The 16,502-nt window shown below is 57.7% G+C and overlaps 1 protein-coding gene and 1 long non-coding RNA gene across 3 annotated transcripts in view; one reads left to right on the top strand and one right to left on the bottom strand.

The window, feature by feature from the left end:
• Positions 1–937: 937 nt before the first annotated feature.
• Positions 938–3,148, top strand: LOC138850012 (uncharacterized). The gene is made up of 2 exons (XR_011389397.2): positions 938–1,142; positions 2,818–3,148. It is a non-coding gene; the product is annotated as an uncharacterized LOC138850012 (long non-coding RNA).
• A 9,410-nt stretch (positions 3,149–12,558) lies between these two features.
• The window catches only part of ST3GAL1 (ST3 beta-galactoside alpha-2,3-sialyltransferase 1), a 76,075-nt gene continuing 72,131 nt past the window's right edge, over positions 12,559–16,502 (bottom strand). The window contains exon 9 of one of the 2 annotated variants that reach the window (XM_002710551.6): positions 12,559–16,477. In XM_002710551.6, coding sequence (XP_002710597.1) covers positions 16,304–16,477 — 174 coding nt within the window. In that variant the 3' untranslated portion in view covers positions 12,559–16,303. The remainder of the gene's footprint in view (positions 16,478–16,502) is intronic. The other variant, XM_051844060.3, reaches the window with a different exon arrangement.

Raw genomic sequence — 16,502 nt, forward strand, 5'->3', positions numbered from 1 at the left:
CCCGGGGGCGGGGGGAGGGAGCCCAGCACTCACCTGAGTGGGCTGCTGTCTGCAACCCTGCCCCCCCCCTCGGCGTGCGCTTTGCCTACGTGCTGGGCGGCAGGACAAGGAACCCCGCCCTCCGCGCCATAAGGACCAGCGCTGGCCGTGCCTTGGCATTTTCCACTTTTATGCAGAAAGTTCAGCGGGTAAAAGGAAGCCCTGTTTCTGTAAGAGGAAGTCCGATTTCCAGGACGTGCCGAAACGTCACGGCTCTATTTTGGGAACAATTCCGCGGGCTCTCATTTCCTGAGAACCTCGAACCAGACCTCTGCAGGCCGGTGGATAATGGCGGCTGCAGCTTTCCCCGCTCTTCCTGCTTCTCAGCCCCCTCCCTGCTCCTCCCCTACGGTTTCAAAAGCCTGCAGCTGGAGATCTGTAACCTGCGACCCCTGAACCCCTGAGCAGGCCTTCTAGAAGGTTCCCCACCCATTGGCCGTGGATCTCAGCCTAGAGCTGGCTTTTGTCTCCTGGACGCTGGCCATGGACAAAGCAGGACATTTGGGACAGCTGTGTGACTACTGCTCTCTGAGACTTGAGCTTTCCAAGAGGTCAGGGAGATGGGGATCTTCCAGGGACCTCTCCTAACCCCTGCACCGGGCTGTTGGCTACCCCGGGCCTTGGTGTACACAGCGTCAGAAAGGCTCATTAACCCAGACTCCGCCCTCGCACAGGGCTCGCTTTATTAAATGCGATGCTAGAGGGGAGGTGTGGGAATTCTTTGTTAATTTTTCAATTACTGTTCTCTTGTTGCCGTTAGATACTGGGGTGAAGAACCTCCTCTCTCTCTGTCCCCTGCTGTCTCCTGCTGCTCCAATTCCCCGCCCAGGCCCCACCCTCAGCCTGACCTCCCTGGAGCTGGGGGCCGGGGCGGGGGGGGGGGGTGGGGGGTAGTGCAGGCGTCTGAGCCTTCCCGTCCCTGTCCCTGTCCCTCCCTCCAGTCTGTCTGCTCAACTGCAGTGTGGCCTCACCGAGGTCCCCGAACCTTCTACTCCCTGGCCACCAGGCCAGGGGTTTCTCTCTGGTTCATGAGCCCAACGAATAGATGCTTCTGTGACGGCAGCTCTCAAAACGGCCTACGCTCTCCCGGCCTGGGAAAGGAGGTACGCCCCCTAGTCTCCGCTTCCTTCCTGCCCCTCCCTTCTTTCCTTCCCTTTCCTCCCCCTCCCTTCCCTTCCCCTCCCCCTCTCTCTTCCCCCCTCCTTTCCCCTCTTCCTCCTCCCCCCTTCCTTCCTTCCTCTCTTGCTCTGTCTGTTTTCACAGAAAGAGAGATGACCTATTTCTGTGAGAGGCCAGTAAGAACCTTCTAGAACACTTAGACTCTCTGGGGATGGCCCCAGGCTGGGGTCGGCGAGCGAGAGTCCTGGGGGCTCCATCCACTGGAGGTGGCGAGACTGCCCCCTAGGACGGCAGTGCAGACTCCCAGACACCCCTCCCTCTCCATTTGCAGAGCCCAAGCCCCCCCTCCCCCCCACTCTCCTTATAGCCTGCCTTCACCAATAGCCTCAGTGTAGGCACACAAAGCTCTTGGTTGCCAAGGCGACGTGAGGAGGCGCCTGGGGAGCCCCCAGCCCAGTGCTGGATGGAGGAGGTGCTCACTGGGTGTTTCTAGCTCCTTCAGGCTTGAACTTCCCCGTGGGCGGGGCCTGTGCTGGGCTCAGGATGTCACAGCTGGTACCCAGCGGATCCTGATCTCCCGGGGCCCAGGCTAAGGTTAGAGGTAGAAGACGGAAGAGGTAGCAGCAGCGCCATAGGAAGCTGTGGATATTTTATTTTATTTTATTTTCCCAAAGAAATCTTTTACTTAATGAGTACACATTTCATAAGCACAACTTTAGGAATATAGTGGTGCTTCCCACTGTGCCCACCCTCTCACCCCGCCTCCTCCCTCTCCCATTCCCAGTCCCATTCTCCATTAAGATTCATTTTAAATCAACTTTATACACAGAAGACCAACTCTACACTAAGATTTCAACAATTTGCGCACGCACACACAACTGTTTGAGAACAAGTTTTACAGTTAATTCTCATAATACAACTCATTGTAGATGGAAGTCCTGCATGGGAAGTTCGTGCACAGTGACTCCTATTGTTAACAATTAACACTCTTACGTATGACGTCAGTGATCACCTGAGGCTCTTGACATGAGCTGCAAGGCTACGGAAGGCTTTTGAGTCAGTGGGTACTTTAGGGGGGCTGAGCCTCTGCACCACCTGTTCAAGTCCCGGTCACTCCTCTTCCAATCCAGCTCTCTGCTATGGCCTGGGAAAGCAGTGGAAGATGGCCCAAGTGCTTGGGCCCCTGCACCCACATGGGAGACCTGGAAGAATCTCCTGGCTCCTGGCTTTGGATTGGCTCAGCTCTGGACATTGTGGCTATCTGGGGAGTGAACCAGTGGATGGAGGATCTTTCTCTCTGTCTCTCCCTCTCTCTGTAATTCTACCTCACAAATAAATAAATAAAATCTTAAAAAAAAAGAAGGGGGGAAATCAGAGAAGGCTTCCTGGAAGAATTAACATCACATCTAAGACCAAGGAGGTTGACCAAACTGCGAAAAGAGAGAAGGACCCTTCAAGAGATACTCCCAACAGAACCACGCCTGGGGTGTGAGGGACAATGGGTCAACCGGGGGATTCCAGGTACCAGTGGGGGTGGTCCCTGGGACGCGGAAGGAGGAAGGCTGCACGGGCCAGCTCTTGGATCCTGGGGATTCTGCTCTGTGTCTGCTGATGTACTTTCCTCCACGTTAGCTCCAGCGCTATCGTCTCCCCCACTAGGCGAATTCCCGTGTATCTGCCAAACCTGCACACGCTGCTTAGTGGGTGACACTAAATGTCCCCAGAGAAGGCTCTTCATGCCATAGCGGAGAATGTCCAGTGGGAGAAGAGGCGCCTGGAGGAATCAGCCAGTGGCCTGTTCCGAAGCCCGGACGTCTGCCTCAGGTCAGGGTGCTTTAACCAGCACCCTGAGGACAGGTGGATTCCAGCACGGAGAGCAGAAGTGGCCATGGCCTTGGTCATTTCTGTATCTCCATTACTAAAATAGCGCATGGCACCTCGCGTGCACACAATAAATATTTGTGGAATGAATAAAATACTTTAAAAGGAGGTCTGTTTTCATCTTTTTAAAAAGTATATTTATCATGGGCAACATATTCTGAAATATCTATACAGTGTGGAATGGTTACATTCAGCTAATTAGCATACTTTGAGCTAATTAGCATTACTTTGCATATATTTTTCCATGGTGACAACAGTTAAAATCTACTCTCTTAGCAATTGCCAAGAGCACAGTACCTTAGGAACTACAGTCACTGCTTTATGGAAGAGAGCTCTTGAGCTTAATTCTTTTTTTTTTTTTTTTTTTTTTGACAGGCAGAGTGGAGAGTGAGAGAGAGAGACAGAGAGAAAGGTTTTCCTTTGCTGTTGGTTCACCCTCCAATGGCCACCACGGCCAGCACGCTGCGCCAATCCGAAGGCAGGAACCAGGTGCTTCTCCTGGTCTCCCATGGGGTGCAGGGCCCAAGCACTTGGGCCATCCTCCACTGCACTCCCTGGCCACAGCAGAGAGCTGGCCTGGAAGAGGGGCAACCGGGACAGAATCTGGCGCCCCGACCGGGACTAGAACCCGGTGTTCCGGCGCCGCAAGGTGGAGGATTAGCCTAGTGAGCCGCGCAGCGCTGGCCCGAGCTTAATTTTTTTCAGTTGTAATTTTGTATCCAACCCTACTACAACCTCTGGGAACCCTCATTGTTCTGTCAGCTTCTTTGAATTCTGATTTTTTTTTAAGATTTATTTATTTATTTGTAAGTCAGAGTTACACAGAGAGGAGAGGCAGAGAGAGAGAGAGAGAGAGAGAGAGAGAGAGAGAGAGAGGTCTTCTATCTGCTGGTTCACTCCCCAGTTGGCTGCAATGGCTGGAGCTGTGCTGATCTGAAGCCAGGAGCCAGGAGCGTCTTCTGGGTCTCCTATGCGGGTACAGGGGCCCAAAGATTGGACCATCTTCTGTTTTCCCAGGCCATAGCAGAGAGCTGGATTGGAAGTGGAGCAACCGGGTCTCGGAACCGGCGCCCATATGGGATGCCGGCGCTTCAGGCCAGGGTGTTAACCTGCTGCACCACAGCGCTGGCCCCTGAATTCTGATTTTTTAGATTGCACATGGAAGTGGGCTTGTGTAATACTTGTCTCTCTGTGCCTGGATTTTTTTTTTTCACTTAACACAGTAACTTCTAGTTCATCTTGTGGTTGCAAACGACAGGGTTTCCTTCCTTTGGGAGACTGAAGATTATTCCATGGTGTGGAGAGTCAGCCGTTGATGTATAGGGGAGACCGAGTCTGGGATCCCTTGTGCATGCCAAGATCTGCAGAGACTCGCAGCCCTTCCCTAAACACTGTAGTGTTTGCATTTAACCCGTGCAGTCCGCCCACCAACTTTGCATCTTCTCCACTTCTGATAAATTGCATGCAAATTCCACATCAATAGCCGTTATGCTGTGTGATTTAGGAAATAATGACCAAAAAAAGTCTTCATATGTTCCATACAGACGCATGTTTTCCCCTAAATATTTTCCATCTGAGGTGTTTTCCATCTGTGGTACAGAGGGCTGAATTGATGTCTGTATTGCATTTTTAAATCCATCTGCGCATGGATGGACACGTGGGTTGACCCCATCTCCTGGCTGCTAGGCATCAGCTGCCATGATTCTGCTGTCTCTTTCACGTATGATTTCGGTTCCTTTGTGGGACTGCTGGCGGGTAGGGGCGTTCTATTTTTAATCCTTTGAGGAAGTCCCACTGTTCTCCATAATGTCCGTGCTGGTTTGCTCTCTTGTTGGCAGTGTGCACACTCTGTACATGCACACAGGGATCCTCACGGCAGATTAAACGAGAGTTCCCAATGCTTCGTGCCCTTGTCGCCGACATCTGGCTGCTCACTCTTGACTTTGGGCTTAGCGTCTGTTTTGGCCCATCTATTGCTATGTTGCAAAACTACCTTAAAACTTAGTGATCGAAATGATGCTGATTGACCCAGCCCACAGATGGGCACTTGGTCTTGGTGTGTGTGTAGAGGGCGGGGGGGGGGGGAGCTCTTCTCTGCTCCATAGGCTATCAGTTGGGGCTGCTCCTCTGGGATTGGAGGATACTCTTGCAACCCCGTACACTCACATGGGTGGCCAGTTGGCCTTGGCCCCACCCACAGGGCTGCTTCAGCTCCCCTGCACGGTGGGGGCTGCCCTCTGAGAGTGAGTGTCCCACGAAACAGGAGCTGGAAGTTTCCAGACTGTTGAGGTCTAACCCCATAACTGCACAGTCACTCTGTCCTGCTACAGTGGCCTGAGGAATCAGAGAACCTGTCCAGATTCGAGGGCAGGGAGGAGGCTTCTGGGGAGGAATGCCAAAGAACGCGTGGTTGTCTTCAAGGTATTCTACCATGTGAATGCTTTCAGCCGATCTGATCCCAGGGGACATGACACAAACAAAGGCTCAAGTGTGCACTGGCAGAGAAATACGAGCAGCACAGAGAAGACCTGGATGTCACCTGCAGCCTGAAACCCAGGGCCCGTGAGCGAGCCACACCCTTCAGCTGGGCCTGCCTGGCTAACTGCAGGTGCATGGTGTGTTACGAAGCCTCGGTAGCAATAGCTGATCCACGCGCTCAGGTAGATCGGTCTGCACACAGTGGAGGATGGATCAGGGCGCAGCAAGACCACCAGAGAGAGGAGCCTGTAGAGAGCGTTTCTCAGTGTCATCTATGACAGCAAGAACCCAAGAGAGGGCAGAGCGAACGGAGCTGGGAGGAGAGGAGGGAACAGTGGATACTGCAGAAGCAGGACAGACGTGGGGCGAGGAAGGGGAGAGAGAAGGAGCCCCAGGGATGCACCTGGGCCTGCCTGGGCATGGCGGCATAGCTGGGGTGCCTTAGCACATTGCAGACCCGTGGACCAGGAGCGGAGTGGGCAGGAAGACGCCCAGTCTGGAGTGGGTCTGGGTCCCCTGGGGGTCTAGGACCTCGGAGGGAGGCTCCTCTGAAGACTGGGCTCTGCCTGTGGGGACCTGAGCAAGGGTGGGTGGGCCTGGGGCTGGCTGTGGCTCCACTGACCTGGTGGTTCCCAAGAAGTGGGCCAAAGGTGGAGTCTGGAAAAGCTGAGATGGGAGAAGGTGGTTGGGGGATGGGACCTGCAGTGTAAGCTGAGAAGGAAGGCCACAGAAGCCACAGAAGTGAGCAGGGCCACGGAAGCCACGGGGGCAGTCAGGGGGCACAGAGCCACGGGGGCGAGCAGGGCCACAGGAGCCACGAGGGCAGGCAGGGCCATGGAAGCCACGAGGGCAGGCAGGGCCACGGGAGCCACGGGGGCGAGCAGGGCCATGGGAGCCACAGGGGCTGCTGGCCTTCACGTGGGCTGGCCCTTCCCCCAGCTCCTGGGCCGGGTCTGCTCCTGCTTTCCACTCAGCAGGCAGCCCCGTGTGAGGGCTCTCCCCGAGCAGCTGCGCTCACACCTGCACTGCTATGTTCCTCCACCTGGCCTCCGCCTGGGTGACAACAGCAGGGACCCCTGGCAGCTCCCGGCATCCCCTCGGGCCACTGCTGGGAGCAGAGCTGAGAGTCCCGTGTACCTCGGCTCCGAGCATCGCTGGTCAGGACTCCCATCACTCGCAGTGCACACGCTCTCTCCAGGAACTTGACCTCCACCAGGGCTAACACAGCACCGGGTGCCTTGAAGGTGATTTGACAGCTGGGCCGGGGTGCTGTGGGGCAGCTTGGTTTGCTCTCTGGGTCCCCTGCTGAGCTGCATGACCTGGGTGAGGGGGCTCATCTCCCAGAGCACAGGTTTCCTCATCTTAAAATGCCCAGGCCAGTGGAATCACCCGCTCCCAGCGGCGTGTGGGAAGCAGGAGAGTGACCGCATGCGAACAGCGAGCCGCTCAACAAATGTCAGCTTTCAGCGGGGTCTTCAGGAGGAGCAGGGGCTCAGCCTACGGGCTGAGAGGCTCAGGCTCCCTGTCAGAGGGCCTGGATGCAGTCCTGACTCTGCCGCCGGCTCCGGACCCCAGCTTCCTGCTATGCACATCCCGGGAGGTAGTGGTGATGGTCTCTGTCACGCATGTGGGAGGCCTGGGTGAGTTCCTGGCCCCTGGTTCCTGCCGGGCTCGGTGCTGCCCACTGCGGGCACTCGGGGCTTGAACCAGTGGATGGGCACGTTGTCCGTCTGTCTCTCCAATATTTTTTAAAGTTTTTTTTTTTTAAAGTCATGGAAAATGCTTATTATGGAAAAAGCGAGGCAGGGATTTAAAAATTGCACAGAAATAATATGTTTAAATTCATTTTTTGGAGAACTTGCTGACTTTCCCTCGTTTATCTTACCTTGTGCCTAGATGGCTGCCTCTCCAGCCTTCACACACCCTCCACGAGCCACCAGCGTCTGCACCGTGCGAGAGTCTGCACCGGAAATGGCCACGTGGCAGGAACCAGGCAGGGAGAGGTGACGGTGGCGGCCCCCAGGAGCACAGCTGGCTCCTCTCCGCACAGCCGCACGGGAAGCAGAGGGCACAGCCCGATGCCCCTGCTGTCCAGATCCAGGCCCCCTTTCTCCTACAACCCTCTGCGGGCTCCACCTGGGCGGCCTGCATCTCCTTGAGCCTGCGGGACTGAGCGCTCCACCCAGCATCACTCAGGACTGGACAGGATAGCACCAGAGGGCTTCCCACCTGCCAGTTCCAAGGCCAAGGTCAGTGTCATCAAGGGAAGACCTGGGTAGAAACAGGGTCCCTCCGCCACTGCACCCTTCAGCGTCCCTTGAAGCATATGGGGACAGAGTGGCTAGTTCCGGCCACTGACCTCGAATGGCACTGACGGGTATCAAGGCCAGGTGGGGATGGGTAAGAGCTGGTGAGGCCCCCTTGGTTCCTCGTTCCCGTGGAGTTCACGTGTTGGGGGCAAAGTTGGAGTTGGCAGCATGAGAAAATAAAGACCACCAGGTGTGGGAGAGGACCGTGTAGGACAGCCACGCCCGGCTGGCAAGCTCTTGCTTGGTCTGTTCTGAGTCCTTGGGGTTTGGGGGGTTTTTTGTGACCGTGGCCTTGGTCTGTTCATTCACCCTGGTCAAGGGCAGACTGTCGGCTGCAGGCATCCCGTGTGCCCCTGGTCTCCACGAGGACACCACCAGAATTCAGGGGGGCTCTTCTGAGGATGCCGGGACTCACCACACCTGAAACCCTTGGCTCAGAGAGGAGCCTGCCGTCTGGCTGAGTATGGCGCTGTCTCATACCCACTTTTCAGATTCAGAGACTAAGGTGCAAACAGGTGAGCCTTTCTGTAAAGGTCACACAGCTAAGAAGTCACAGGAGGGCCGAGGGGGAGGGGTGGCAGGGGACACTCCTCGGCCTGCACCACGGTGGCCAGGGGCCAGGTGCAGGGCTTGGCACGTCGGGGCTGGGTCACGCCTGTCAGCCGGCCTGCACGTGCTTGGAGCTTTGGCCTCCTGCACCCAGGCCTTTCCGCTGGCCTTTCTTGGCCACCTCACAGAGATCCTAATCTGCTTATCTCGAGGGTGTTGGACTTGCTGGTATCCCAAGCCCTTTGAAGTTCTGACTTTATGCCTGGGCGTGTGCCTTTTCTCACGTCTTTCCAAGTGTATCTGAGGCCCAACCAACCGTGTGTGTGTGTGTGTGTGTGTGTGTGTGTGTGTGTGGGTGGTGTACAGTGGGGCTGAAGCTGGGTCCATGGCGCCCTCTGGTGGCTGCCTTCACCCAGTGCCAGAAGGCACCTGCAGCCCCAGGGCCCAGCCGGCTCCCGGAGGGGCCTCACATCCCACCAAGATGCTTCCGGTGACAGCAAATCTGGGAGCCTGGCCCTGGCTCTTGGGGATGGAGTCGGGGGGGAGCAGTGACAATAATTACGCAGCACTCAGAAACCCAGCTCGGGCCTCCTAACTCCTGGTTTCACCGCTGAATCCCGGGTGAGTTTAAATTCTCTTGCAGCAGGGCTGCAGGATCCCGTGAGAGACTGACTTCAGTGACAGGGAGCCGGCTCACTGGTGAAAAGCTCTTGTCGGCCAGCGCTGCGCCGCTGTCTGACCTGGCTCTGATCTGCCATCACAGGGGCCTTGGAGGCACAATAGCTTGTCATAGTCCCCCAAGGCAGGCAAACCCTCCTTTGTGTTTCTGGAGGCAGCGCCGGTGAGCGCCCGTGCTCCAGTAAAGCTGACACCTTCCAGGCCTCCACACATCCGCTCCCTGTTTGGGACAAAGTGTCAAGGGAGCTAGCCCAGGAGTCACCACAAGGGGGCAGCAGCTCCCAGCAGGCAGAGGTGCCCATGGGAAGTGGATGTGGCTCTAGGGGGGTCTCAAGAAGCCCTCAGAACATTGGGCTCCCTTCCCTGCCGGGTGGGGCTTACCTGGACCGACCTGGAGCCTGCGACTCCCTCCTGCTGCCAGCCCCGCCCACAGATGCCCCACTGTCCAGGAACTTAAGAGAGTGCAAGGACACCGAGTTTCAGTGGAAGATGGCCGGCATAGCTTTTACTTTGGTCCGGGGCTCCAGGGCTTGGAAGGACCCAGTGGGGGTGACTGCGGGTGGGTAGAGCTGTGGCAGGGGTGTTTGGACCTGACCCGACCCCCAGAACTGGAAGCAGATGTTGGCCCCTCACCAACAGGGGCAGGTGTCTTGGCACTCAGCTGGGCTCCTCTGCAGGTGCCCAGGAGCAGGTGCACCCTGGGCCTCAGTGACCCAGGTCACTTAGTAAGTGACCTGCTTAGTGAGCCTGCAGGGACTGGTTCCAGAACCCCCTGGGTATCAAAATCCCTGGGTGCTCAAGTCCCTTGTGTCAAGCGGAGTGGGAGGGGTACCACTGTAGTGCAGCTGGTTGAGCCTCCGCCTGGTTCGAGTCCCGTCTGCTCCACTTCCAGTCCAGCTCCCTGGGAAAAGTAGCTGAAGCTGGCCCAAGGCCTTGGGCCCCTGCCATCCACGTGGGAGACCTGGGTGGAGTTCCAGGCTCCTGGCTTCAGCCATTGTGGTATTTGGGGAGTGAACCAGCAGATGGAAGTTTTCTGTCTCTCCCTCTCTTTCTTCTTCTTTTTTTAATATTTATTTATTTATTTATTTAAAAGTCAGAGTTACACACAGAGAGGCAGAGAGGGAGAGAAAGAGAGAGAGAGAGAGAGAGAGAGAGAGAGGTCTTCTATCCGCTGGTTCACTCCCCAGTTGGCCACAACAGCTGGAGCTGTATCAATCCCAGCAGAGAGCTGGATCAGAAGTGGAGCAGCTGGGACTCGAACCTGTGCCCATAAGGGATGCTGGCGCTTCAGACCAGGGCTTTACCTGCTACACCACAGCACTTGCTCCTCTCTCTCCTTCTATAACTCTGCTTTTTTCTTCAAACAAATAAATAAATTTTAAAATAATAAAGTGGCAGGGCCAGCATTGGGGCGTAGCTGGTAAAGCCATCACCTGTATTGCCCACATCCCATATGGGCTGCAGTTTGAGTCGACTGCTCCACTTCCAATCCAGCTCTCTGCTGTGGCCTGGGAAAGCAGTGGAAGATGGCCCAAGTGCTTGGGCCCCTGCACCCATGTGGGAGACCTGGAAGAAGCTCCTGGCTCCTGTTTTCGGATCTACACAGCTCCGGCCATTGTGACCATCTGGGGAGTAAGCCAGTGGATGGAAGGCTTCTCACTCTCACTCTCTCTCTCTCTCTGTATGTGACTCTGACTTTCAAATAAATAAATAAATCTTATAAAAAATAATAAAATGACATGGTCTTGCACCTACATATCCTTGTATACTTTATATCATCTCTAGATTACTTGCAGAGTCTAATACAACGTAACAGCTGCCTTCAACGTTATTCAGGCACCAGTGCAAGGGAGCAAGGACTGGACACATTTGGTACAGATCCAACCTGACCTGGCATCTGCTGTGTGCGAGCGGGGAGCCTGTGCACCTGCAGGGCTGGCTGTGTTTGCAAGTCTTTAGGTGCCACAAGGACTGTTAGTGCACCATGGTGCGAAGATGCCAACCAGCATGTGGGGTCGGTGGGCAAATGCGAGGTCCCTGCGTGGGTGGGGTGTCAGGGGCCAGGGACGCTGGAGTCAGGATGGCTCTATCTCAGGAGGGGACTGAATCACACCCCAGGGGCACAGCGGCGGCTGAGGTCATCCAGAAACACTGTAGCAACAAGAAAGAAGGGGACAGACAAAACGAGAGAGGCGTGCGGTGAACATGAACCACAGCCAGATCTGGAAAATGGACAGGTGGGGCTCGGGAGATGCACCCAGCCCCGTGCTCACTGAACAGTCCATAGCAGGGCACCAGGGAACAAGGATGCCACCTTGTGGCCATTGCCCGCATTGCCGCTGTCATGTGTGGCCAACCGGGAGTTTATGGACTGGAAGCTTGGCCTGGGGTCTTTACAGAGCAGGGCCCAGGTAGGGTGAGGATGAAAGGGTGGTGGGGGAAAGGAGGAGGGGATTCGAAGTTGTGGGAACCACTAGGGTGCGCTGCAGAGGCAGCAGGAAGGCTCCCAGCAGTGGGGACAGGAGACAGGGCAGGGGTGCAGGGAGGGAGCCTGGCAGGTGCACCACACGCCAGGCTGGACTGCAGCTGTGCCCACAGCTCCTTCTCCACCCAGGTGAGGCACCTGGTAGCCCTGGCGTCATCTGGAGGCCTACCAGGTGCCAGGCTCTGTTCTTTTTCTTTTAAAAAAGGAATTATTTTATTTATTGGAAAGGGAGAGCAAGAGCGAGAGCGAGAGTAAGAAAGTCTTCCATCTGCTGGCTCAACCCACAAATGGCTGCCACGGAGCCAGGAGCTCCACCCAGGTCTCTGACACGGGTGTCAGGGGCCCAAAGACTTGGAATCTTCTGCCGCCTTCACAGGTGCATCGGCGGGAAGCTGCATCAGAAGCAGAGCCTGGGAAGTCCAGGCGGTGCTCGGACAGGGGACGCCAGTGTCGCTGGTGGCCCCAGGCTCTGTTCCGTGCCTACTGCACCTGCTAACTCCCTGAAGCCCATTTCACACGGCAGGTTACACTCATTTCACACCGTGGTTCACACCCATTTCACACTGCACAGCACAAGGCTGGGCTTCGGATTCGTTAAAAGACCTGGGTGTGCCTGCCTCTTCCAGGCATGGGGCAGACACTAACGTGGCCTGTGTTCACCCTGGCTGTGTTTATCTCACCCGGCACAAGCTCAGAGGAGCTGGGTGGTCGCTCGAGCCCCCGAGATGCTCCTGTTTGTGATCTCACAGCCCTCAAGGCTGCTAGAGTTGCACCCATTTTACAGATGTTGTGGCTGAAGTTCAGAGGTGTGGTGACTCCCTCCCGCCCCGCCACATTCACACAGTGACTGGGTTTGGCCCTGAAACCAAAGCCGAAACTCCGCTGTCTCTGGACATCTCTGTGGGTTTCTACAGGGGCAGACCCACACCCGGGAGGCCCTTGGGAGAGGTGGCGGGCCACTTTGGGATGGGAAAACCCCCGCCACATGACCCTGGTAGAAAAAAACGCCAAGCACGCCCAAACGATAAAATAGCTCTTCTTTATTCGCTTTGATTCGGATCATTGGAAATATTCGACAATAAATAAAACACAGCAGGGGCTAGGGGAAGCAGACTCGCTACTGTCATTCAGAACACACCCAGCTGCCTTCGAGCAGTGGGGGGGGGCAGAAAGCAGCCCCGTGGGAAACACCAACACCCAGACACTCGCACCACAAAGACGAAAAGTGCTCAAGAGACTTTGGCTGTGAAGGGAAGCTGGGGAGGGGCTGAAGCGGGCGCGCAGGGGGAGGGCCAGGGCCCCGCAGTCATCTGGGACGGACACCGAGTGACAGCTGGATCACCGCTGCTGGCACAGGGCTCAGTGCTCTTCCGCTGGGCAGGGAGGTTGCTCACAGCCTGGCCCACGGCAGGACTGCCCACAAGAAGCTGCCTCCCTCCACTCCCTGCCTTGCCCAGCACAGGTGCAGGTGCCAGCGGGGGCTGCAAGGGCTGGTGTTCTCACGGCAAGAGGAGGGACGCCTGAGGGGGCATGGGGGAGCAGCTGGGGGCAGGTGGCAAGGCTTGCTTCGCACCAGACGCCCACCGTGGACACGGAGATACCCCAGGGGCTCTGCAGTGGGGCGTGCACAGCCACCGAGGCCCGGGCTCCAGCACCCGTGGCTGGACCAGGATGCATCGCAGCTGCCCAGGATGTGGGCTTCCAGTCATAACCAGGCGAGAGAAAATGAGTTCTGTCCTAGTCTGTTTCACGGGCTCTCGGGCCACCTGGACAACAGCAGGGAACGCAGCCATCGTGGCTGTCTGTGTTCTCTGTGCTTCTGGCCCCCTTTACCCAGAGGCCCAATTCACAAGGAGGTAGTACTGGCCTCCGGGGACCCCTCCGGCCACAGCCCCTTCATCGAAAGATCCACTCACCCCTACCCACCTGCCACCGCTCCCTGTCTGCTTTCCCAAGCCAGGGTCCTGCGATCTTCCTAACCTCTCCCACTGAGTCTGACCCACGGGGTTTACTGGTGCCTGGCAATCAGGGACTTCCAAAGGCAGCCACTGAAGGCTTTCTTCTTCCCATTGGTCCCGCCTCCCCCGACGGGTGGGAGAGGGCAGCGGTGGGCTTGGCTTCTGCCCTGGAGGCTGGGGCACTCTGCAGGTGTCGTGACCTCGGGGATGGCTCTGGGTGCTGTTTTCAGAGCCCTGGGCCCCAGAGGGGCTACCCTGCCTTTGCCCGGGCTCTGTGTGTGAGTGTGCATGTGTGTGCGCGTGCAGGGTGGATGCAGAGCACCTGCCTGGCCCCGGGGTTCCGCCTCCTCCCGTCCACGGCAGCCCCAGCACCCTCTGCGAGAAACTCTCTTGTGGGCTTCAACTACCTTCCCCCCGGGGAGGGCTTGGGTCGGCTGCAGCCAGCGGTGCATCTACTTCTGGCCCCAACACCAGGCTGTGAAGCCATTGGGTGCTCACTGCTGAGCCCAGGAGACACGCAGATGAGGTTTCAGTGAGTTTTGGAGACTGTACCCTGAGAATGAATCCAAGTGCACGATGAGGACAGCAGGCCGGGCCGTGGGGGAGAGCGAGGGGTGTCTGCCAGGGGGTGGGCCAGGCTGCTGGGTGCAGGCTTGGTGGCCACGCCCACCTCTGGCACCAGTGGGTCCTGTTTTTGCTCAGGGTCTGTTTGACTTGTGCTATCTGTCACAGCTGGTGCGCTGCTGCCACTTTCAATGGGGCACTGCTTTGCTCATCTGTGAAATGCGAGAGCTGGATTCATGGGCTGGGAGCTCCTCACGGGATGCAGGGTGATAGAGAGAGACCACAGGGACACAGACACCTGGGCAGCGTCCAGGGCCGCCATGGCCACTGAGGGACCTACGCATGCTCAGTGGGCCCAAAGCAGCCACTGCTCATCCTGAACCTGGGATCCCTACACAGACTCAGCTGTTAGGGGAAGTGGCGGGGGGATTCAGGGTTCACCGGGGCTCTCTGCCCTGGTGCCCACTTTGGTCAAGTCGGTCCTGGGGGGTTAATCAGACCCCCAGCCGGCTGAGAGCCTGGCCAGCCTGCATCAGCCAGGGCAGGTGTTACGTTTGGAGGAGATTTTTTTTTTTTTTTAAAGAAAAACCACTTTCTGGACTCCGAGTCTCTGAGAATCTAATAAAAGCCAGGGAACCTCCTCCCAGCCAAGATGCGCCTGTGCACACCCTCAGGGAACCCTCATAGACCTGGTCTGCAGGGATCTCTGAGCGGCCTGAAACCCGCTGTGCCTTGGCGGAGGTCCCGGAGCACCTGTCACTGCCGCCTGTGGAGGACCCTGAGCGGAGGAGGGCAGGGCCCAGGGCTCCCAAGCCCGCTCCCTTCACCCCTCCCGCACGCCCGGGAGAATGTCACCCCCACCCCACCCCCAGCAGCCTCCTTTCAGGAAACGTTTTCTGCAGCAAGAATGGTTTTTCTGACCCAGCATCGGTAGCTGAGCCAACCCTCCCGGTTCCCCGATGCCTGCGGCTCCCCCGCCCACCGGGCCCCAGGGAGGTTCCGCTGAGTCGGGGAGACCCCAAGGCGGGCCAGGTGGAGCCACACAGCATCCCAGGACCCTGCTGAGCTGACACCACGAGATGTGCCCCAGACACACTGAGCCTGCGGTAGGGCCCCCGGCCGCCCGCCGCCGAGGTGGGGTTGGGGGCGGGGTAAGAGCAAGCTGAAGGACACACTGGCACCAGCAGCATGGGCACAGGTGCACACGATGTCAGTTGAATGAACGAAGAAATCAATAAATAATCAGGAAGGCTGAGGAAGAAGAAAGCAAGCAGTGGGGACGAGGGGATGAGGTATGTGCCAGTCCCCGCTGCTCAGATGCCCCCTGGCCCCGGGTTCCAGACTCCACAGAGGGAGCCAGCAGCGCCTGGGCCCAGAGCTCAGGCCCGCAGGGAGGACGCCGGCTGTGCCAGGGCCCCTGGATGGGCTCCTAACCCAACCACGTGAAAATCAGAGAGGGACATTCTATGGCCAATTGGCACTGGAGCGGCGCCAAATGGCATCCGAGCCTTGTCCCACCCCGGGCACTGGCTCAGGAACCTGGGAAAGATGCTCCGGCCGCGGGGCGGGGCCAGGGGACCTGGCTGGGGGAGGGGCCCCTGCCGCGTGTGGGGCCTTCTGCTTCATTCTAGCCGATACATGCATTTCTTCCCCCCAATACCAAGGCACATGGAAGCCATCAGCTCTGTGCTCGGCCATCATCAGAACCACGGAGTCTGATGACTCCAATCAGAAGAGGCGCCTGCTCCCATCCTAAGTTTCTGGGAAGCCCCGTGGGGTCAGAGGCCTCTCCGCAGGGTGTGGCAAGGAAGGAGTGACAGGGGCCACACCAAGCGAGAAGCCAGGCTCTGTGCCCACGGGACCCAGCGTGGAGGTCACAGGCACACCTGGCCCATCTCCTTGGGGGATGTCACCAGGGCTTTTCAGGTTTGTCACCCTGCTGCCCTAGAGGCCAAAATGATTTTAGTGTCCAGAGACTGGACCTTCCCCAGGGTCTCCCCCAAGGGCAGCCGTCGGGGGGGGGGGTCCGCCCCACCTGAGACAGGTTCTGAGCCGAGCCACCTTGCTGAGTGGACGCCGCCCAAGGCCCGGGTGCACGAAGCTGTGAGTGGCACCCGAGCACACCCCGAGGCGGGCCCTCGGCGCTGTGGCAACAGAGCAGCTCCGGGCGGTGCTGGGCCTGGAGACGGCGCAGGTGCAGGCGTGGCGCTGCGTGGCGCGGCCCTTCCTCCCACCGCGCGGCGTCATCTCCCTTTGAAGATGCGGATTTTGTTGATGGCTGCCAAGGTGGCCGTGACGTTGGACTCGAAGTCCGCGTCGTGCACGCCCGTCTTGCGGAAGGCCCCTGCCGAGGGGTTGTTCTCCCAGTAGTGGTGCCAGTTCCCTTTGCTGTCGGCTCCGAAGCCGTACAAATCCACCTGCAAAGGGGCACGGGGCTAGGTC

Source organism: Oryctolagus cuniculus, chromosome 6, assembly GCF_051225735.1.
Source record: "Oryctolagus cuniculus isolate XC-2025 breed Fujian yellow rabbit chromosome 6, ASM5122573v1, whole genome shotgun sequence".
Taxonomy (NCBI): domain Eukaryota; kingdom Metazoa; phylum Chordata; class Mammalia; order Lagomorpha; family Leporidae; genus Oryctolagus; species Oryctolagus cuniculus.